This window comes from Cebus imitator, unplaced genomic scaffold (assembly GCF_001604975.1).
Source record: "Cebus imitator isolate Cc_AM_T3 unplaced genomic scaffold, Cebus_imitator-1.0 Scaffold5, whole genome shotgun sequence".
Taxonomy (NCBI): Eukaryota; Metazoa; Chordata; class Mammalia; order Primates; family Cebidae; genus Cebus; species Cebus imitator.
Window position 1 is genome coordinate 12,463,139 of NW_016107320.1, and position 23,229 is coordinate 12,486,367.

General features: G+C 45.0%; 2 protein-coding genes across 4 annotated transcripts; one reads left to right on the forward strand and one right to left on the reverse strand.

Annotated features, from left to right (window-relative positions):
• Positions 1-2,899: 2,899 nt before the first annotated feature.
• Positions 2,900-23,229, forward strand: ERLIN2 (ER lipid raft associated 2). Of its 3 annotated transcripts, none has more exons than XM_017536340.2 (12): positions 2,900-2,997; positions 4,219-4,340; positions 6,274-6,355; positions 7,839-7,885; positions 10,106-10,167; positions 10,321-10,446; positions 15,377-15,450; positions 15,610-15,668; positions 16,213-16,304; positions 17,131-17,220; positions 18,964-19,043; positions 19,419-23,229. In XM_017536340.2, exons 2-12 carry the CDS (start codon positions 4,234-4,236, stop codon positions 19,617-19,619), a joined length of 1,020 nt encoding a protein of 339 aa, XP_017391829.1. In that variant the 5' UTR covers positions 2,900-2,997; positions 4,219-4,233; the 3' UTR covers positions 19,620-23,229. The 3 variants fall into 3 exon arrangements, with proteins under 3 accessions (XP_017391829.1, XP_017391830.1, XP_037597116.1); XM_017536341.2 differs by lacking the exon at positions 2,900-2,997 and adding an exon at positions 2,998-3,325; XM_037741188.1 differs by lacking the exon at positions 2,900-2,997 and adding an exon at positions 3,006-3,213.
• LOC108309820 (UPF0428 protein CXorf56-like) lies at positions 12,544-14,167 on the reverse strand. Its single transcript, XM_037741199.1, has 2 exons — positions 12,976-14,167; positions 12,544-12,865 (listed from the first exon to the last, which is right to left on the reverse strand). The coding sequence occupies exon 1, from the start codon at positions 13,889-13,891 to the stop codon at positions 13,190-13,192; it is 702 nt and encodes a 233-aa protein (XP_037597127.1). The 5' UTR covers positions 13,892-14,167; the 3' UTR covers positions 12,544-12,865; positions 12,976-13,189.

The window sequence follows — 23,229 nt, forward strand, 5'->3', positions numbered from 1 at the left end:
GGGGGGAAGAGAGAGAGAAAAAAAGAAAGAAGAAAGAAAAGAAAGGAAGGGGGAGAGGGAAAGAAAAGAGAAAGAAAAAGAAAGAAAGAGAAAGGAAAGAAAGAAAGAAAAAGAAATAAAGAAAGAAGAAAGAGAGAGAAAGAGAGGCCAGGCGCGGTGGCTCACGCCTGTAATCACAGCATTTGGGGAGGCTGAGGCAGGCAGATCACAAGGTCAAGAGATTGAGACCATCCTGGCCAACATGGTGAAACCCCGTCTCTACAAAAAATACAAAAATTAGCTGGGCCTGGTGGCACGTGCCTGTAGTCCCGGCTACTCGGGAGGCTGAGGCAAGTAAATTGCTTGAACCCAGGAGGTGGAGGTTGCACTGAGCCAAGATCGCACACTGCACTTGAACCTGGCGACAGAGCAAGACTCCATCTCAAAAAAAAGAAAGAGAGAAGAAAGGAAGGAAGGAAGGGGGGAAAGACAGAGAGAAAGAAAGAAAGGAAGAATTGTAAACTCTTTTGTTAAATAAATCACTGCTGGGTAACATAAAAATCACAAGTCTCTTAAGAAGGTTTTCAGAAGTACTAGATCATCTACTGAAGTCCACCCCCCTGCCTTTAGGCAGGTCCACAACTAAATAACCCAGTCCTGGTAAAAAGCCTCCTAAGAACAAAATCCCAAAACTTCTACCCACAATTCACTCTAAAGTTTACTGTGAGGAAATTATTGTGCTTTTATTATTTCTAATTGACACATAATAATAGTACATACTTATAGGAAGGGGATGGAAGATGGGCGTTGCCAGAGGTTGGTTAAACGAAATTCTTAAATTACAAGTAATTTAAATACTTGATGCTGCAGGCTAGCCCCTATTTCTTGGGTTATGAACCCTAATATTTCCATTTTTCTTACTCAACTATTAAATAAACATTTATTAAGCATGCCCAGCTGAGTTATATCAGTGAACCAGGTGAGAAAAAACTCAAGTTCTGATAGGATTGGTCAAGAGAATGGCCAGCTGTGTCTGTTTGGGGTGGGGGATGCAGGGACAGAGTAGGGAGAGGAAAGGCTTTCATTTATGGAGATGGGCACAGAGCTCCCAGACAGCACCATGTAGCCCTCTATGGGCTTCACCATGTAATGCTGAAATATCCCAACACTCAGAGCAAACCCAGGAAAGGCAAACGGGCCAATCCCAAGCAGGCATGCCTGAAAAAACCACACTTCCCTTTTCCTGAGTCTTAAATCTGTCAAACACCACCAGCTTGCCATCTTCCCAGTGTAAAAGTTTTTTATTTACTGAAGGCTATAATTAAGCGGACTCTTTCTCTCCTGCAAACAAAATATTAATAACTTCAGTGGTTGAATTAGAAATGCCCCAATTGATGCTGGTGAATAGGGCAGGTTGAGGACAACGTGAGGCCCTTAGACTAGGAGACACAAAGTCTGGATTCTGGGCCTGATCCCACCTTGCCTTCAGTCTGCATTTACTGTGCACCTAAGCCCGGCGGGGTGCGGGGAGTTGGGGGGGCCGGGGGGGAGGCGGAAGGAAAGTCAGTCTCTGCTCTCCGGGGAATGGACAGTTTATCCATAAAGACGATGAAATGCACAAGCCCCTGTGCACTGTGGCGGGGATTACAAAGGCAGTAAACTCAAGATATTGAGGAAACACAAAGGAAGCTTTCCTTGGCTGTTTTTTGTTGTTGTCTGTTTTTTGTTTCTGAGAAGGAGTTTTGCTCTTGTTGCCCAAGTTAGGCTGCAATGGCACGATCTCGGCTCACTGCAACCTCCACCTCCAGAGTGCAAGCGATTCTCCTGCCTCAGCCTCCTGAGTAGCTGGAACTACAGGCGCCCGCCACCACTCCCGGCTAATTTTTGTATTTTTAGTAGAAGATGGGATTTCGCCATGTTGGCCAGGCTGGTCTCGAACTCTTGACCTCAGGTGATCCGCCCACCGCGGCCTCCCAAAGTGCTGAGATTACAGGCGTGAGCCACCGCGCCCAGCCTCCTTGGCTGTTTTTACCCCTCAACCTCGCAGAACTTCTTAGATTCCGTTCATTAAAATTAGGATAATAATTCCTTGTTAGTATACTTTGTGGCGTTGCAGGATCACAAGGGCCAAAGCTCCCAGAAAAATATAGAGGACAATTCAAGGTAGGGATTATTAATTAGTAAGGTAGGGATTATTAATTAGTAAAGTAATGATGCTAATCTGCACATTGAAAAGATTGTTTCAGCTGTGCTATGGGAAAGAGAACAGTTGCAACTTGCTAGTACCTGATCAAGGGGGAAAAACAAAACAAAAAAAGGCCGGCGTGGCAGCTCATGCCTGTAATCCCAGCACATCGGGTGGCCGAGGCAGGAGGATTGCTTGAAGCCGGAGTTTGAGACCACATTTACCGAGACCCTGTCTCTACTAAAAACAAAATTGTCAAGTGCCGTGGCGTGCGCCTCTGGTCCCAGCTACTCAGGAGGCTGAGGTGGGAGGATCGCTTGACCACAGGAGTTTGAGGCTGCAGTGCGCTATGATTGTGCGCTGCACTCCAGCCTGGGCAAAACAGTGAGACCTTGTCTCTAAAAAAACCAAAACTAAATAGGTTTGGCCTTCTGCGGAGGGAAATCCGGAGCAATCCCCAAAGTCAGTGCCTTGAAAAGGGACACCCTGGGTCTCAGCACTCCCGGTCACGCGCGTCCCGCCGCTCGTTCTCGGGGAGCTCCCACCTTCCCTGCTCTCATCCCCAGCACCAGGCAGGATACCCGAGACCGAGGTCCAGGACCGCACGAACCGAGACGCGGGCGATCCCTGGCGGCCACCTGCAGCCACCGACCACTGGGAGCGCGAGGGGCGGGGCGCAGAGCGAGCGCGGGGCGGGGGTGTGGTCTTCTCGCGTGAACTGATGGCGTCATCGAAGCGACGGCCCGGAAGGAAGTCGCGTGTTGAGGGGTGTGGCGGATTCTACCGTTGCACTGGGGCTTGGACCAGTACGGAGCGCCTGGAGGGACAGCCCGGTACGCGGCCCCCGCCCCTTCGTACGCGCGCTGGGCCTAGCTGCTGCACCCGGCCGGGACTAACCCGCCACCCTCGGGAACCCCTGTCCCAGCAGCCCCTCTCCCTCAGCCGGCCCTCTCTTGAAGCGAGACAGAAACCGTTTTCTGTCGCGTCCCCTCCTTGCGAGCCTCAGGGAGACCGAGCGGAGGCTCTTGGAGCCGCAGCCCCAGCCCAGGGCGCTTGACCCTCTCTCGGAACGGGGCGGGGAAGGGGCACGATTGACCTCGGGGAGGGAAGGGCACTGGCAGAAAGGACGCAACTGCAGATCGGTAGCCGGAGGCCGCCACGGTAAAATAAGCGCCTCGCAGATGTCCGTGCCCGGGTCACGTTTAGACCTGGGAGGCAGAATCCGCGCCCTGCGCTCACGGGCCCACGCACGCACAGCTGAACTTTGCAGTCACCATAGTTCCAGATCATTCAGCGTTCAGGATCCACCTCCTCCGCGTCCTGGTGCCTGAACGCGGTTAGACCCGGGAGCCCTGAGGCTTCCAGTTTGGGACATTCCCTTTCTCTCTGACCACGAGCTTGGGGATCTGTCAGGTGTAAAGTGCCAGAGTATATGGGGGGGAGTGTGGCTCCAGGCTTGTTGAGAGCCCTGTCCTGTTTAGGGCTAAAGGAATAAATGGGAAGGTGGATGCGAGGCCAGCGAATCCTACCTTGGAACTCTGCTCGCCTGCCGGCTCTGGCACTCCAGCATCTGAAAGGAGTAAATAATGGTTTCCCTTGAAACTGCAGGCAATTAGGAGTGGGAGGCTCTGACCAGAATTACATAGCCACAACTGCCTGTCATTTGACATCCTCTGTAATTTGGGCCAAAGTACTGCAGCTGCCTCTCTTCCCTACTACTAGTATGAGCGGTTCAGTGACAGCACATTCGTGTTCACAGGAAGACAAGGCTGTGTTCCGAACCCTTCTCAGCTGGCACGGGTTCTCCCTTGAGCAATGGCTGTATCTGGAGCCAGTGCTTCCTCAGTGCGGTGAGGACTCTTCATTCCACCGTTAGGGAAGGGGAACGTTGACTGAGAGCGAGGAGGAAGCGAGTTGTGGATTTAGCCTTGTGTTCACACGACACCAGGCTGGATATGAGTCACTCAGGGAGCTCAGCTTGGTGAGGTCCTTGCTGTTGTGGCCTTTTCTCCTGCACGTTAGACCACACACATTTTCCCGTGTCTTTTCCCTAGGATACAGGCTCACTGATGGCTCAGTTGGGAGCAGTTGTGGCCGTGGTTTCCAGTTTCTTTTGTGCATCTCTCTTCTCAGCTGTGCACAAGATAGAAGAGGGACATATTGGGGTATATTACAGGTAAGGCAGAGACAGGGAGAAGCCTGCAACTTCCTGTTAAATAGCTCCCTTTCCTGGTCACTGCTTTCCTAGCAGATTCTGCTGAACATCTGTGTTTATGTTTCCTTGAATAGGGGAGCCTTTTTAGATTGAGCTTTTTATGTCAGTAATCATGGGAAAGCAAATATGTATATATGTAAGTTTATTCCCTTAGTAGTTCAAGATGATGCCATGGGTGGTGATTAATAAATGTGTACATAGATTTAGAGATGAAACTTAAGGGAAACCAGTGCTCCTCACAGATACCCCTAAAATACTGCTTTCTCCTACGTCCCTCTGGCAGTCTTGGCTCCACACTGCAAAAGCCAGCTGAGCCTGAGTTCTTGATGGCAACTGGAGAAGGTAGCCTACTTTGCTAACTTGGGATACTCTTTTAAAATTAGCATTTCAGTCAGCCTGGGTAACATAGTGAGAACTTATCGCTAAGAAAAAAAAAATTAGCCAGCTATGGTGTCACACACATGTAGTCCTAGCTACTCAGGAGGCTGAGGTGGGAGGATCACCTGAGCCCAGGAGATCGAGCCCAGCCTGAGCAACATAGTGAGAGCCCATCTCTACAAAAAAATTAAAAATTAGCCTAGCTTGGCAGCACGTGCCTGTAATCCCAGCTACTTGGAGGCTGAGGCAGGAGGATCACTTGAGCCCAGGAGTTTGAGGCTACAGTGAGCTGTGATCACACCACTGCACTCCAGCCTGGGTGACAGAGCAAGACCCTATCTCTAAAACTAAATTACAATGATATTAACATTTCAGGAAAAATGAAAGAGCCTGCAGGTTGACTTATGTCAATTAAAGCAAGCCTCACAATAGTGGTTCCTACAATAAAGGAGCCCATTATGTCACTTTTTTTTTATTTTTTGCATAATATAAAGCAAAGAAGCACTTGTAAGTCTTGAGTTGCTTTCTTTTTAGTAACCTCCATGACCCAATTTTTTGCTTTATGTCTTTATGAACTCTTCTTATATATGCCGTTGTGATGCTTATTTCTGGATTGCCAACAGCCAGTTCTAAAACTCTGATTGGATTCCTCTCTCCTTTAATTCTTTGTCCCTATCATCTGCTTTCATGTTCCCCAAAAAGGCTTGTAACTTTATCATTCACATATAACTTGATTAGAAAGGTAACTCTGTTGCCAAAACATATATTTCAATTACTTATAAAGCGCTTCAAATTCATCTTTTGGTTGGTCATGTGAGTGGCCTCTAGCATTAGTGCAGGTAGTTGATAACCATATTACTGGACTTAACTGATCCAGTGGATTGCCACAAGCCCAACAGATATGACAAAGTAAAACAGACTTCCTCTTATCTAAATATACCCATGGATTCTGCTCTTTTTTCTTTTTTTTTTTTTTTTTTTTTATCAAAGTCTCACTTTGTTGCCCAAGCTGGAGTGCAGTGGCACAGTCATGGCTCACTGCAGCCTCAAGCTCCCAGGCTCAAGTGATTCTTCCATCTCAGCCTCCCAAATAGCTGGGACTATAGGCATGCAATCACCACACTCAGCAAATTTTTTCCTTTTGTTTTGTAGAGACAGGGTTTCACTGTTTGAGACAGATTGGTCACAAACTCCTGGGCTCACGTAGTCCTCCTACCTCAGCCTCCCAAAGCCCTGGGACTGCATCTAGCAGATTCTGCTGTCATTATTCCGCGTCGCCTGTGTGCCTCTTTTTCTCCTTGCAAAAGCATGAACAATGGTTTTATGTTTTACTATCAGGCCTCCTAGAATATTAGGGTCTAGCTGAGAGGAGGAAAGGGATCTGTGGCGTGGCTCCAGCACGTGTCACTCTCTATTATATGTTTATAGGGCTGAAGGGAAAGTTGACCCTCATGATCTTGATCTAACAGATCCTCTTGCCAAACTGAAGCTGCCTCTCTCTCCCCCTCCTCTGCAGAGGCGGTGCCCTGCTGACTTCGACCAGCGGCCCTGGTTTCCATCTCATGCTCCCTTTCATCACGTCATATAAGTCTGTGCAGGTATGCTTGGCCTCTGTGGTGTGGTTGGACGACTACAAATTTGGGCTGTTGACTAGTTCGTGATTTAAAATTATTTAGCCATTGGATAAGTAAAATGCCATTCCAGAGAATTATATAAGGATAATTTTTATATTTATATATATATACACACATATATATGTATATATATGTGTGTATATATGTATATATGTATATATATGTGTGTGTGTGTATATATGTACATATATATGTACATATATATATGTACATATATATATATGTACATATATATATATGTACATATATATATATGTACATAGAGAGAGAGAGAATGAGACTGGGGACTATTCCTTCAAGATAAAGCCAGAGAAGAACCTGTTCTGAGTGTATGGAAGGAAAAGTCGGGTTGTATGTGTGTATGTTTTAAATCACAAGCTACCATGTTAGCTGGAAAGAAAACATGGTAATTTTGCTGATTCGTATTTGAACTTCAGAAATCTGAACATAATTTTTGCAATGAGTGGGGAGAAGTTGAACTAAGTGAGGAGAGATGACATCTAAATAGGATTGAGGTTAGTTGTGGCACAGCTAAAGCCTGGCTGAGTTAGACTCGCCATCTCTGAAGTATGTCCAGCCAAGAACAATGAAAAGATTTTACACTTTACACTGATCCAGGAGAATGTCTTGGGATATCTCCTAGCCATTTTCCCTGTAAGTTTCGTGTGCTGATTACCAGGCTTTGTGACTTTCAAAGGGCATTCAGGTACATTGTCTCATTTGAGTCTTGCAGTAATCCTGAGAATGGGCTGAGCAGGTGTTAGGTTCTGAGATGGGTTAAATAAGTAATCTGCTGTTTCCAAAGTAGTACAGTAGTCCTCCCCCTTGTCCACTATTTCACTTTGCATAGACTCAGTTACCCACAATAAACCATGTTCTGAAAACAGGGGACTACAGTTCAATAAGATATTTTCAGAGAGAGAGAGAAACCACCTTCACATAACTTTTATGACAGCATATTGTTATAATTATTCTATTTTATTACTCATTAATCGCTTACTGTACCTGATTTACAAATTAAACTTTATCATAGGTATGTGTGCATACAGGAAAAAACATGGATCTATAGAGCTTGGTACTCTTTGCGGTTTCAGGCATCCACTGGGGGTCTTGGAACATATCCCCTGAGGATAAGGTGGTGCCTACCTTAAATAGAGGAGGTAGAAGTAAGCACAAGTCTTAAGAGACCCAATCCAGTGTCGTCTTCACTAAACCATTATTACTCAGCTTGTTCATGTGGTGGTTCACTTACAGCGAGGCTGGGGCAGGGGCCTTTGCTTGTCTTAGCAACAACATGAGGAAGGAGGATTAGGTGGGGCAATCATGTTCAACAAAGGCAAAGCGCAACCCAAACAGTTATTCCAGGACAAAGGCGTTTGGAATTCTGAAAAGTAAGTTACTTTGTCACTGCCCATCTTCTAGCATTTTATGTTTCCTCTGTTTCCAGACCACACTCCAGACAGATGAGGTGAAGAATGTACCTTGTGGGACTAGGTAAGGTACCCAGAATAAAGCTGTTAAGCCCAAATAAGTCAGAGAAAGGGCTATCTGGCTGGCTGCAGGAAGAGACAGTGAAAAGGGAGGCACCCTTTCTTGGTTAATTATCTGTCCAGTAGCTCCCTGTATTGATTTGACCAGGTGATGGAGTACAGTAGAGGAAATCATAGATGGTTCGGGAGGGGCTAGAATGCCCTGCCTAATAAAGGAGTTTGCACTTACTCTATTAGACGTGAGGATCACTATTCACAGTAACAAAGACTTGGAATCAACCTGAATGCCCATCAACAATAGACAGGATAAAGAAAATGTGGTAAGTATACACCATGGAGTACTATGCAGCCATATGAAGGAATGAGATCATGTCCTTTGCAGGGACATGGATGGAGCTGGAAGCCATTATCCTCAGCAAACTAACCCAGGAGCAGAAAACCAAATACCACATGTTCTCACTTATAAGTGAGAGCTGAATGATAAGAACACATGGACACGTGGTGGGGAACAACACACACTGGGGCCTGTCAGAGGGTATGGAATCGGGATAAGAGAGAGCATCAGGAAGAATAGCTAATGTGTGCTGGCCTTAATACCTAGGTGATGGGATGATCTGCACAGCAAACCACCATGGCACACGTTTACCTGTGTAACAAACCTGTACATCTTGCACATGTACCTTTGAACTTACTTAAAAGTGGGAATAAAATAAAATTTTAATATTCAAAATAAAGAAGTGAGGGTGCGCAAAGGTTTTTTAGCAGATAAATGGCCTGATACAAGAAGATAACTTTTGCATAACTAAGGGGAATGTCATAAACTTCGGGGAGACCTTCAGGGCAAAGAGATCCGAAGAAAGCACTGCTATAGCAGTCCCGTTGGAAAGAAAGGAGAGTTTAAACTGGGATAGAGTAACAAAGAATACCACAAAGAAATGCTCTGACAGATCCGGAATTGGAACATTCCACAAGATAACAGGCCTGATCTCTTCACAAAATGGTTGTATTTAGAGAGATGTGGGATAGAACGGAGACTTAAACAGTAGAGAGACATAAACAGTAGCAAGGGTGAGCATTGATTAGAACCTGGTTTAAAATAGCTGTGACAGGTACAACAGGACTTATGTGAGTCCACCCAGGCTGCCATGACAGAGGATCACATACCCAGAATCTAAAACAATGGTTATTTATTTTCTCACCATTCTAAAGACCCTAAGTCTAAGATCAGGGTGCCAGCAGGGGGTAGTTTTGGTGAGACCTCTCTTCCTGGCTTACAGGTGACCACCTTTATGCCATGTCCTCACATGGCCTTGCCTCTGTCTGAGAGAAAAAGGTCTTTGGTGGATACCAGACCTGTTGGATCAGGACCCGCTCTTATGATCTATTTAACCTTAATTACCTTCTTGAAGGCCTAATCTCCAAATATGGGCACACTGGGGGTTAGGGCTTCAACATATGAATCTAGGGGTGAGGTGTACACAGGTCACTCCGTAACGCAAACCGTTGGGGAAAAATTTGAATAAGGACTGGGTATTAGGTGATATTACAGAATTATTGCTAATTTTCTTAGGCTTGAGAATGATATCACGAGTGTATAGGAGAATGATTATCCTTAGACATTGCTCGCCAAAATAAAAGAGTAAAAGTATCCTAACTGCAGCTGACTTTGAAATGTTCAGGAAAAAAAATAGATAAAATGTTATCAGTGTTGAATTTAGGTGTCTGTATATGGTTATTAGTTGTACTCTTCTTTCAGCTTCTCTATGTGTTTGGAATCTTTCTATAATAAATATTTGAGTGCAAGGGGAGTGCAACACTAAAGTGATAGTGAAGATAGTTTAAGAAACATTAACCACAAAACTCCACAGTAACCTTGTAAGTTCTGAAAACTTCTTGACCCTCCTTAGACTTTTCCATGCAACTGATTATTTCAGTCAAAAGGCATTGTTGACTCCAAAGATACAAGTTACCTTTTTGTGCTGGCCCCAAAAGTCTCACTTATGTCTTTGTAGAGATGTTCCTAGGTAGTGTGATTTCTCAGGAGAGTGTGCTGTTGCCATAAGCCCTGCGGAACTCCTACTTGGAGATCCAAGCTGCCTTCCAGCCTCCTATGAACTCTTCTACTCCTTTTCTGCCAAGCCCCACATCTTAAGCCATCGCCTTAGGGGACTGCACCCTATTCCAGAGCTTCCCAGTGACTTTTTGTCCATTCTCCCTCCAATAGTGGTGGTGTGATGATCTACTTTGACAGAATTGAAGTGGTGAACTTCCTGGTCCCGAATGCAGGTACGTCTTACAGTTGATTGTCACCACCAGCTCACTTTCCCCAGCATGCCACTCCTGTGCCTCTCATGGCATCTCAGAAAAGGAAAGGAGCTGTGTCTAAGGGCATTTTGAGTCTTGCCTTTTCTTATGTCAAGCCCTTTCCTTCCCTCCCAGTGTATGATATAGTGAAGAACTATACTGCCGACTATGACAAGGCCCTCATCTTCAACAAGATCCACCACGAACTGAACCAGTTCTGCAGTGTGCATACACTTCAGGAGGTCTACATTGAGCTGTTTGGTAAGAAAGTCCCTCCTGAGCGTGCATGCTTAAGCAGGGTTCCTAGAACCCTGCATCTCTCCACTCTCTAATGCCTGGCTGCCTGCAGGGTATGATGGGCACTTATGGACAGGAAATGTTCAAGAATCTCGTGCTTAGGAGCTGGTCACAAAGGAGTTCCTGGAGAATGCTGATGACAATGCAACAAGATCCTTAGAGGGCTAGAGCTTTGGGCACAGGGACCATAATGGAGTAGAGTATTTACTTCTGACCTCAATCAGAGGCTAGAGTGGAAATCTGTTCCCACTGTCCCTAAACTATCATTCTATCATGAAGACAGGGTTCATTCTAGAAGAACCATAGAATTGTCCAGCCCAGCATCCTCATTTTAAGATGAGGGTACTGTGATCCAAAGCGAGAAAGTCACAGAGCCAGGTGCCAGTTAGTAGTGGAACTGAAACAGGGGCCTTCCCCTCCTGGCTCTCACTTCAGCATTCTTCTCACCACGCCACCCTGAACGGAGGGCCCCCAGGAATGGGTGATGAAAAAGACACGATTCATAGTTAATTCTAGAAGTGAGAATTAATATGAGCTATGAGAACCATAGCTCCTTCCACTTCCTGGAACCTTCGTGATTATTATTTTTTTACCCTGTACCCCTAGCAATGAATAGAAAAACATTTAACCAAAAAGCCTCCACATGTCTAAGCAGATACGTTTTGTCCTTTTTACCTTTTTCAAAGTAAAGACATCCTGACTTAGCAGCAAAGGAAGGATACAGTTGAGTAACTGTTATAACTTGTCTGCAGTCAAGCACTCTGTTTAAACTCACTGCCAGAAATTCTCTAATAGCCAATGCCAAAAGTAAATGAATTTTTAACCAATAGTACAACTGTTGACACTTGGACTGGAAAATGATTTTTCCCAGGAATCTTCATAAAAGGGACCCTAAGCGAGAACATTTCTCACAGTAGACAGGAGGACTCATCCACATCGCCCACAGTAATAACTAAGCAAACCACCTTTTGCACCATTTAAGATTTAGGAAATCACCCAAATTATTTTTAATGTTTCTGCAATAGAAAATGAATCTAAATTGATTTTCTAGGGTTTGTAGTCTTTTATCTGTTTTAGATTCAGCGTGCTTTTAAGAAAAAATTGGTAAATTTGCCATTGATTTGTTTTTTAACCTCAAACTAATAGAATTTTATAAAATATTAATTCTCTCTAGCCATTGTCTTAGGGCTTGTGCCATTAATGAACATTTCGAAGCACTGAAACAAAAGACAAAGGATCCCTAATGTCCTGAAGAGAAAATTAAAATACAAAGTTGTTTTGCATTAGAAAACTTATGTCTTATAGCTAACTTGGTAGCTTAGTGAAGTACAGCCGTTTGTATGGAGGAGCTGGGGAAATATATTTGCTCTGAAACTTTTTTATTTTTACATCTCAGTCTTAGCAAGCACTACTTGTCTTAGAATCTGTCATATCCATAAAGGAGGAACTCAGGTCCCTAGTCCTGGCCCTTCAACTCAGAAGGTTCTTCTATACTTTCCTCCTCTCAGGACTCTCACAGCCCAGACTTTAAACATGAAGCTGCATAATTTTCATCACATCTTACTCTGCTGAATCCTCTTTGCCCGTGTTATTAAAGTATTATCTTTTTACTTACTCTGAAATTTACCTGAAGAACCTCTTTGTATGTACTTAGTAATATAACTTTTTTTTCCTGTCCCAACACCTTTTAATACAATGGAACAGATATAAACATGGATACAAACACATGGATATAGGTATCACTGAAGTAGTATGACATAATATCTATATATACAACACTCCTCTGCAAATAGCAAATATAAAGTAAAAGATACCCAACAGATCATTTTGTTTATCTTGCTATCATTTCTTAATCTATAGTCTCCCATGTATCCATGCAAGGAAGCAGTACTAGCTGTATGACTAGAGGGTAGCTCTCTTGGGTTACTTACTGAGACCTTAATCATTGTTTGGATCTGAGCTGTCCTACCCCCTCACTGCAGTCTGGCTTTTCCTTCTCTGAGTATAAACACTGACAAGGGATGGCTCACCTATAGCTTCAGTGTTTGAAGTAAAGAAAGCTTTATGCAGATTCTGGCTTTTATTGAGTCTCCTCTGACAGTTGAAAGATTCAAACCACAGTCAATTCCAAGAACCCTTCTAAGAACAGAGACAGAGTCACTCAAAGGATCTGATTTGCTATACTTAAATATAATTCATGCTGCTTTTCTCTATGATACACCATAATATTTTGTCCAAAAATCTTGAAACATATTATTAACTTTGAAGAAAGACTAAAACCAGCCACTTTAGAGACTAGAGACACTCAAGCACTGATCTATTCATAAAGTTTCTACACAGCTGAAGAAGTTTGCACAAATAGACAAAAAATAGTACAGAAAACCTCAATACAGCCACTTTAGAGACTAGAGACACTCAAGCACTGATCTATTCAAAAAGTTTCTACACAGCTGAAGAAGTTTGCACAAATAGACAAAAAATAGTACAGAAAACCTCAATACAGAAAAATTCAGAGAAAAAGCCATCTTTTAGAAAGCAGGTCAAATGGACTCAGTTAAAGTCCTCACTGAATGTAGGAGAACCAATGGGAAACAACGTAAAGCCTTCTGCTAGAACATAAATAGGAACCAGTCTATGTAATCAAGAAATTATTTTGCCTCCTGATGTAAATGCTTGCCTCCAGTCTAGGGCTCAGAAAAAGGCCTGGTTATTTGAACTGGTTGTCAATCAAGGTCCCCTTCATTTTCGCTTTCTTGGCTTCCAGTTCAGCCAGCTCTTGCAGTCGCATCTTGCTCATGCCTTTGCGCTCCAGCTGTTTTTCAATCACTTTGGCATTCTGCGCATAGGAGTCAGCAACTTCCCTAGCCTCAATCTCCTCTTCCTCTTCATCAATGGTAGACACAGTGACAGAAGTGAACTTGCCCATGTCTTTGGTCCATTTGGTCATCATCACCTTCTTAGGAGGCTCTTGTTTCTGAGTATATACGTTCGTTTTCCCAAAGGCCTGGCCAAACTTGACTAATGCTCCATCCACAATGAAGGTAACGGGAGCGTTATTCGGCTGGGATTGGTAGAAGAGCAGCAGTCCACACTTTGCACATTTCTTTCTGTACTGTCGTTCAGTGCCTTCAGGTCTCCGCAGATACACAGTCTCCTGGTCTTCTGTGTTACAAAACTTACGGGCATGTTTGGCAGCATCAATCACACGGGACCGGTCCCGGGGCCTCATGGGCAGTTTCTCTAACTGACAGTCCAGCAGTAGGACCATCTGGCCGCACAAACAGTAGTACACATGGAGGGGCTTCTCACCATCATCATATTCCTCCCGGTCCCGAGTGTCAGAGCAGACTACTGACCGAGACACTACTTTCGGCATGGTTCCCAAGAGCCGCCTGAAAAATCTGCGCATACAAGAGGGTCGCGCCGAAATGACGTCACGAGCGCGCCGCGCACTTTTCCCCTGCGGCTACCTTAGTAATGGGACTTAAATGGCCCTTATCCACATTTCCGTAACATATAAACATCGGTATTACTAAAACACCTTGCAAAGTATTCCACATTTTCCCGGTAAGCTACTAACCCAGGGCCACAGGTTTCCACCTTGACTGAGATATAATTTGGTCTGATGAATGACGTGTTATTAACTTATGAAGAACACGGGCCACTTTGGTTGACATTCTATTTAAAATATGAAATGTAATGTTTAGTTCTAGTTGTTAAATTGGTTGACCCTTAGCAGATGGGAGGGGCCGACTTTGGTGCTCAGAGGCTTGTGAGAGCACATCCTATATGTAGAAACGTTACCGTCCCTTGTTTACTGATAGTACTGTCTTAAAATCCTAGCAAAGCCCAGGCGTTAAACAAGCTTGTTATTTTGGCTACTAGCCAGTTTCCACGGGCCTCCGTTTTGGCATCAGTAAAAGGACAGAGACTTTCTCTTCCTCAGAGGCTCTTGTTTGGGCACAGGTGACCACAAAAGGACCACTTAAAGCTGACAGCAGCTGACAGTGAAGGAGAGATGCAGTGTACAAGTCCCAGTCTGGTTTCACTCGGTCTTTTTCTCTAAGCTCCTCTAGGATCTTACCGAGGATCTCATGGGCAGAGGCAGGAAGAGGATTCTAAAATCTTGAGAAGCCCAGGCCAGAGAAGACAGCTTTCATGCTGCTGTTCTGAGACTGCAGCTGGAAGGGAAGGGCGGGGGGGTGTAGTCAGTTACAGCTGTTCCTACATTTGTCTGTAAAACAACTCTTGTGAATTCCAGACAAAGAAATAAGGACCAAAGCAAACAGCACATCAAAAGCCTGGGGCTCACTTTCAGAACTGTAAATTTTAATTTTCCCCTTGTGTTGTTTGATGGAGTTCCTAATAGAAACAGTCTTCCTTGGGGCTCTCCTTGATGTCAAAGTCTGTTTTTCTTTTAGAAACTTCTAAAATTACTAGATTTAATATGCTCAGCTCTTTCCACAAAACCTAAATAGCCATTCCACCTTCCTTCGTTGTGGAAACTGTGAATCTTCCTTCTCTTTTGCTGCTGTTGTCTAGGGAAGGGCTGCTGCCTCGTGCAAGAAATGTTCTAGAATTGGTGTCCTTTCTTTTTTTTTTCCAAGTTCATCCCCTGTAGGGCATGGTTAGTATTTTCAGCAACAAAGGTTGAGTTGTATCTTGAGGCACAGAAAGAGGATGCCCTATCATTCGCGGTGTAGAGGGCTGTCTGTTCAGGCTACTCCGGAAGTTGGGCAGGGCATCTTTAGATTTGTGGGCTTTGATAAGCACCCTCGCTCGGGAAGGTACATTCTTGAGCTGATGATTGAGTTTGTACTTTACCCTCAATCATGCCCTCCCTCATCTAGAAAGTGTTAACAACTCCTTTCCCTCTGTCTTTTCTTTATTCCAGATCAGATTGATGAAAATCTCAAACTGGCTTTGCAACAGGACCTGACCTCCATGGCCCCTGGGCTGGTCATTCAAGTAAGCATTGCCGCATGGGAGCAGCCCCTCTCTCTCTGACACTGCGTCCCGTCTCCCAAGGGATGTTCTTTTTGTGCAGGAAGATCAAGACAGTGGGAGCTGTGTGTGTCCCTCACTACCCTCACTTTCCCATCAGCTGCTGTTTTAATCTCTCTCCAGGCTGTGCGGGTGACAAAGCCCAACATACCGGAGGCAATCCGCAGAAACTATGAGTTGATGTGAGTATACCCTCCACCTGGGCTGTGACCACCACTGCCTCCCACCTCCCACCTCATCCCATCCCAGAGGTAACCGAAGCTGCCTGGCTTCTCGGTTATCCCCTCGCTAGAGGATTTGCCACAGCCCACTGCACTGTAAGATTGGGCAGACGTGTCAGGGCCACGACTGGGGCTGCCTACCTGTGATTGAGAACCCCAGGAGAAGCCCTATAAAGCAACAATGCTTTGAAAAGGGCCAGGGGGCCTTGTTTGTATTCAGTGACTCATGCCCAAGGGGAAGACAGAAGCAAGAGACCAGTAAGTGGACAGGCAGGTGTACTTTACTAAAGTAAATTACATTTTATTTCCCACAAATGAGTTATTTGGGAGAAGAGCTGTGTACTGTCGGCAACAGATCAGCTTTTACCTAGGCCATGGAACAGCCTTCCAGGAGGAGTAGGAAATGGGAGTTTGCCTCTCTTCAGCAGAAGAGTTGAGCTTCTTCTGGGGACAGTGAAGTTCCTGAGTTTTTCGTAGTGGCCTCACGGCTTTGTTTCCTCTTCAGGGAAAGTGAGAAGACAAAGCTGCTCATTGCAGCCCAGAAACAGAAGGTGGTGGAGAAGGAAGCAGAGACAGAGCGGAAGAAGGCACTCATTGGTCTGAATGTGGTTCTGTGATCCCCCTTTCCAGGCAGAAGGGCTGGGGGTAGTGGGAAGATGCAAGGAGGCTGAGGCCTGCTGAGACCCCATGGTCCTCCAAACCACTTCCACAGCGGAGGAATGGCAGGTGGACTCCCAGAAGCAAAGTTGAAATTGTCAGATCATGGCCACGGGGAATGAGTTTTGAGTTTCCGCTTACCTCTTAAATGAAAGGAGCCCTGCCTGTTAATTCTTAACTCATAATAATAACGGCTAATACTTAATTGAGCCACATACTTTCCTAAGCACTTAATACGTGGGTTAACTCAACCGTCACAACCACTTTGTGAGGTAGGTACTGTATTATCCTTAATCTTATTTTATCAAACCAAAGCACAGAGGGGTAAAATACCTTGCCCAAGGGCATATGGCAATAAGGGATGGAACTGGAGCTCCAACCAAGGACACTTGCTCTAGAAGCTATGTTCTTAGTCACCGCACTGTATTATCAACAACAAACCTGACCCCTGTCTGCGCTGAAGGGCCAGGTAGAACCCTACTAGAGTACTTCATTCTTTAGAATATTCCTTTGGGAGACGTTCCCTTGTGAAGTTAGGGCTCCTTCTTACTATGTTGGGCCCAGGTCTCCTTGGTTACTGCCTTGTGCTTATGGAAGGGGACTCTGCTCACTGGCACATCCCACTCTGCCCGTGTGTGCCCTCACCGCTGCCCTCTGGGGGCTCTTCAGCCGAGCTGGCCCACTAGGACACTGAGCTCAGGGAAAGGTGAAATCAAACTCTGAAATGTCAGAACCCTAAGTCTTTCCTCACTGTCATTTTTTTCAGAGGCAGAAAAAGTGGCGCAGGTGGCTGAGATCACCTACGGGCAGAAGGTGATGGAGAAGGAGACTGAGAAGAAGATTTCAGAAATTGAAGGTAAGCAGAAGCGATGCTCGTGCCTGCGTCCTCCCCAGACCCCGCCCTGTGGCCCGTGGGTGGGGGAGCCGTTGCCTTTGCCCTTTAACCGCGCTCTAGGATAGCATGATCTCTGTGCAACGGCAGCTTTCCTCCATGCAGAGACTTGAGATTTGAGGCGACTGTGGCCAGACCCGCATCTGTTTTCTACTTCAGAGAGCGTTCGTTCATTCAGCAAATGTGGCTTGGGTGCCAGTATGTGTCCAGCATTTTGTTAGACGTGAGAAAAAGGAAGTCCCATAGTCCCTGCTGTCTTGAAGTTCCCAGGTTGGTGGGGCCTTGGAGCACTGGGAGCACACTCAGCAGCTGGCTCTCCCCCATGCCTTAGCTACCCCTGCTCCAAAGTTGGTTGGCACCATGGTTTTGGGCTCAAAGTCTGTTCTCCAGGTCTATATAGATATCAAGCCAGGTTTGAAGAAGACAGATTTTCAGCACCAGTCACACAGGAACTGCAGAGAAAGGTTTTCTTTGCTGGCTTTTCTGAATATCATTCACCTTCTATTCCTGCTCCTAGGCCTGTACCTCCTTCCCACTGCCCACCTCTTACTTGTTGGGTTGGCTTATGTCAAGCAAATTCCAAGGCAGAACTGGAACCTCAAGGCCCAGCTTCAGGCTACAAAGTGTTATGTCCAATTATACTCATTATGGGGCCTGTCAGGCTTTGCAGGGCCCCATAGAGGAGCCAGTTAGGATTTCACAGATCAGCAGCTCCTCATTAGGGAGCTCTTAGCAAAGCAACACGTTTTTATTTCTCACAAATACCTGTCATCAAGTGGTCAGGCCAGCTGAGGGGGCCCCACGGCAGCCAGAACCCTGGCTGGACTGCAGGCTTCTTCCACGCAGGGTCACACTGAGGGCATGCAGTGAGAACCCACCCGCAGACTCACCTTTCTCCCAGGCCTGCTGCTGCAAATATCACTCACATGAGGCTGGCCTGTTTCTAAGACAAGGGGATACGTATCAAAAAATTTTGCATCAGCTTGACAGAAAGCTAGTCTCAGAGCTGATTAGGGAAGAATATGGCTTGCACAGTGGAATTAAATAGGTCTTAATCAAAACATATATTGGTCTGGCCCATGGCATGTAATTCTCTCTCAGACTTGTGCCGGCTTAATCACTGTTCATTAGGACCTTTTTGAAATGATTGATGGAAAGAAAAGGGAAATGAAGTTGGAGAGGGACTGAACTACGTTATGCTCATTGCATTCGGTTCTCGGGTGGATCCACCTCTGGCCGTACTCAGAGCTGCCTTTGAGCTTTCCTTGCTTTTGCTGTGTAGTACCAGAGGGAGGAGCGGAAGGCTCTGGCCTCGAGCTTGAGGTAGGATCCCACTGCTTTGCTTCACAGACGTGGATCTCCAAAAGAAGGAAACAGGTGGAGACAGGAAGTGCTTCTGGCTAGCATTGCTTTTTTCCATAGTACTGTCAATGTGTATGTTTGGGCCACAGACACAGACTTGCTGTCCCTGTTATCAGGAGATGCGTTCAAAGCACTTTTTCATCTTGGTTGATCCTTACAGCAACCTGTACAATAGGGGAAAATACATTTAAAGCACAGAAGAAAAAGCAATCTCCCCAAGGTCACAGTGGCAATCAGGAGCGAAGTTCCAGGGACCAGAACAGAGTCTTCCCATAGCCTGTGCACTTCCTACAAAGAACTCAGTTTTAGCCCTTCACCAAGTTCACTGCACTCCTTCCCTTTCAGACGCTGCATTTCTGGCCCGGGAGAAGGCAAAGGCGGATGCTGAGTGCTATACTGCTATGAAAATAGCCGAAGCCAATAAGGTAAACACCCTGCACAGCCGATAAAGAGGTGTCTTCGGGTCTGGGTCTATACTGCTGGAGAGTTTCCAGCGTTGAATGCCCACCACCACCCAAAGGCCTTCATGGCCAGAACGGAGGACGCCTGTGCTGTGTGCAGGTACTTCCCTTCTCCTTGGACGTGCCTTGTTAGAAGTTTAGTTTTGTGTTAAACATGAAAACTTTTAACTTTTGCAACTCTGCTCGCAGATCTGAGATGAAACAGTGAGACCACAAAAAGTAGGTAGGGGCATAAATATTTGACAGAGAACCTCGTCAGAGGAACACTGAAGGGCCATCACCCCCCTTTTTCTCTAGTACGCTTCCACCTAAGTCTTCCATGCTTTTTTTTTTTAACAGCTGAAGCTGACCCCTGAATATCTGCAGCTGATGAAGTACAAGGCCATTGCTTCTAACAGCAAGATTTACTTTGGCAAAGACATTCCTAACATGTTCATGGACTCTGCGGGCAGTGTGAGCAAGCAGTTTGAGGGGCTAGCTGACAAGCTAAGCTTTGACTTAGAAGACGAACCCTTGGAGACAGCTACTAAGGAGAATTGAAAAAAACTTTATACGACTGCAAATGATACTTAAGCAGATCTTTATTTTTTAAGATGAATCAGAATGTTCCTGCCTCCCCCACTACCTTCTTTGACTGTCTTCAAGTTACTGTGGTGAAAAAGAAGAAATGAACTTAAATCTACTCCCCTTCCAGGGAAGGGAGGGTGGGGACTGACGATAGGGGGTTTTATTTCAGGTAAGCAGTTTATATGACTTCCGATAAGATTTGTAAACCATGGGCTTGACCTTTGACCTCGAGACACTAATTCTATCCTTTGAGGCTGGCTTAATTAGGGATGCTATCATTAAGGGAGGGGAGAAATGTAGAGTGTTGCCTCCAACTGATTTGATTTCCCTTACTTGGGAAAATGTAGTCCAGTATTCTCACCCCTGCCTCTGAGGTGCGAGATGTCTGTGAGTGAGGCTCAGCAACTGAGCAAATATGTGCTTGTGAGTTTGCCAGTAGAGCTGTGGAGAAATAGCTGCAGAGAACGGTCGACCCTCCTGGCATTTTTGTGCACGTGTGTGTGAGTTATTTTAGAGGCATGCTTTCCTGAGCCCTCATAAGGAAGTACTGGTGCTAGGTTTTGCAAGATTTTATATACACTTTGCTCCTTGCCCTAGGGCCCAGAGTGGTGGTTTCTGACTATATTTCTAGAGTCAGAGCTTGAACATCACCACTCAGTTATTTCTGCAACTTTTCACCTATCCTGTGATTTTTTTTTTCTTCTCAAATAATCTGTTCGTTGGTTCCACTCAGCATCAAGAAGACAGGGACAAACAACCCAAGTGTCTTAATAGCTGCTGGAGTAGGATCCTTGTTATCTCTTAGCCACTGCAGGACCTGCCTGACAGATTATGCATGCACCTCGAGATGAAGCGTCTTTCTATTGTAGAGATTCTGCCGTGAAGAGGTCTGACCCTGTGTGCAGCAGGAGGAATGATCAGTCAAGAGATGTCCTGGTCTTAATGCCTGTGCCTTGTGCTGGGAGTGGGTCTGGCTTAGTGACAAAAGGACTCTATTCACTAAGTGGCCTGTGTTTTTGACACAGGTCGGACAACGTTCAGTCTCCAGAGACAGCTGTGTGGAGCAAGTCAGAGTTCACGCCCAAGTCCCCGGGTTGGAATGGCTGTGCCAAAATCCATTCAAAGGGTTTTCTTTTTCATTACTAGCTCAGAAAATTTTGAGTCACCCTGGGAGATTCAGGATGGGGAAAGCAAACTTGAGCAAAAGGTTTTTCTTATATCCTGAGATTGGGGTGGCAGGGAACATCTGACCTGTATAGCCCATGGGTTGTGTCTAGAATTAAGTGGAGGGCAGCTATCTGTAGTTAACTTGCAAGCATATAGGTGCCCTCCATGACCAGCTCTGGCTTAGGACTTGGCCCTGTTATGAGCTAACTCCCCCACAACTCCTACTGTACCCCTCTTCCCTAGGTGAATCTGTGAATGGGCCTTTCTGGCAGCAATGCCTGCCTTATTTTTGGGCCCATGCTCAGATTTCTGGTTTAAGGAATGGTCCCAGAACTTGGGCCAGCTTGCTCAGGAGTTTTGGGAGCCTTGAGCCTGCCTAGAAAGACACAATGTTAGCTCCCCTTACTTCAAAGTTGCCCTTCTCTGTTAAATTCCTGGGACTTCCAGTCCTGGACACACTTTTTGCAGGCAACAAAATGTTCCTGGGCGTGATGGATTTTAATGTGCTCCAGAGTCCTTTCAGAAGGGGTCATTTCCCTTGGCCAGGCACAGTGGCTCATGCCTGTAATCCCAGCACTTTAGGAGGCCAAGGCAGACAGATACCTGAGGTTAGGAGTTCGAATCCACCCTGGCCAACACGGTGAAACCCCATTTCTACTAAAACTAGAAATATTAGCTGGGCGTGGTGGCAGGCACCTGTAATCCCAGCTACTTGGGAGGCTGAGGCAGGAGAATCGCTTGAACTCAGGCGGCAGAGGTTGCAGTGAGCCAAGATTGTGCCACTGCACTCCAGCCTGGGCGACAGCCAAGACTCCATCTCAACAAAAGGAAAAAAAAGAAGGTGGTGATTTCCCAAGACCAGCATAGGGGGTATCCATTTAAAATACATTCATCTTCCTCCTATTTCTATGCTACTTGTTAGGGCAACATGACATGCCCAGCATCCCCACTTCCCGTATATGTGTGCACCTTCTACTCTGAGCTTTTGCTGTCTAGGCCTCAGAAAACACCAGTTCACCACAATAGAACCAGGAGCAGGGATAGCTCAGCTTTTCTGAATAGCGTGCTTTGCTCAGATCTTAACTTGAGGGCCTCTCCAGTACTAACATCCTGCGATAGCTTGTCCCGTAACCACAAAAGAGCCTCAGGAGCGTCAAGTCCTGCTGCAGCTGCCCCACCCCAAGTTACTATCATTTCATCTTTAAACAAAAAATATGTTGTCGTACCCATTAGTGTCAATCCAGTGGTTGTCTCTATCTGTCTAAATAGCAAAATCATGGAAATCAGCCGTTTCCTTTGTATAGGACAACTAACCCATCTGTCTGTATGATTTTGTTTTTAACACTTACTAGAAAATCTAATCTTAAAACATTTGAATTCTAAACATGTAAAATGTGAGAGCCTGCAATTTTGTAGACAGTGAAGTAATGGCTGCTATTTATAAATGGAATGTCTATCAAAATTAGTTTATAAAATTCAGTTTTTGTAGGATTATCCAAGGAAAAATCACCTTGATTGAATGTTTCTCACTCATTAAACTTTGCAGAAGTAATTCATATTCAGTACTGTTTTTAATCACTTTTTAAAATATAAGGACCGAATGTTTGCAAGGAAACCAAAGTTTATTAATAATTTTTATATAACTAAAATAAAGTAGATATGGAGGGATCTATGATTATATAAAAAGGGAGGGTTCCTGAAGGAATTTTAGCAATATATTGATCCAAGAAAAGGAGCTGTTTTATAAATGATCATTCACTGTTCCTCTGGTTCTATGTATCTTTCAAAACATACCTTTACTATTTAAAGAGAGTAAATAGTGAAAGTAAGATGGTCATACTTACTGACTTTATTTAAGTTTGATGGAGATAAACTATGTCTTAGCTAGTGGCTACTGTGTCTGTGAATTTAACAACTACTTCTTTAAGTCTTATTCAGGAGGGTTCTAGCCACTGTTTTTTTCTCGTTTCCTTCTAAAAGAGGTAATGACCAATTATTTTGTGTTTGTGTTTCCATTCCTTTTTATTTCGCTTTTGTGTAGACTAATGACTGCATAGTCAAACTACACTTTCATAGAGCCTCAAGAACTTAATGACCCCATTTGTAACTGAGAAATGCCTCCTGTTTTAGTAATCATTCTGTAAATGATACTGCTGGATTGATTGCCTTGGGTTGACAGCTGGAGGAATTGTTTTGGATAATACTAACAGGCCCGTGTGAATTTATGTCTTAGTTTTATTTGCAATCTTGCTAAGTAAAATGAGTCTTTGTGTCTACTTTTTTATTAAAGTGAAATACAGCAATAGCTAATATTAGGATAGGTGACATAAAGAAATAAAACATCCCTGACTAGTGAGTTAAGTACAAGATCTCTCTAAAAATGTATTCAGATGAAAATCTGTCCCCATTATCCATA

What these genes read in the sequence shown, in the direction of transcription:
- ERLIN2 (XM_017536340.2), top strand. Translation starts at nt 4,234, where the DNA reads ATGGCTCAGTTGGGAGCAGTTGTGGCCGTGGTTTCCAGTTTCTTTTGT. An exon ending in GGTCTACATTGAGCTGTTTG is followed by an intron (nt 10,447 to 15,376) that starts GTAAGAAAGTCC and finishes TCTTTATTCCAG; the next exon opens with ATCAGATTGATGAAAATCTC. An exon ending in GAAGATTTCAGAAATTGAAG is followed by an intron (nt 17,221 to 18,963) that starts GTAAGCAGAAGC and finishes CTTCCCTTTCAG; the next exon opens with ACGCTGCATTTCTGGCCCGG.
- LOC108309820 (XM_037741199.1), bottom strand. Translation starts at nt 13,891, where the DNA reads ATGCGCAGATTTTTCAGGCGGCTCTTGGGAACCATGCCGAAAGTAGTG.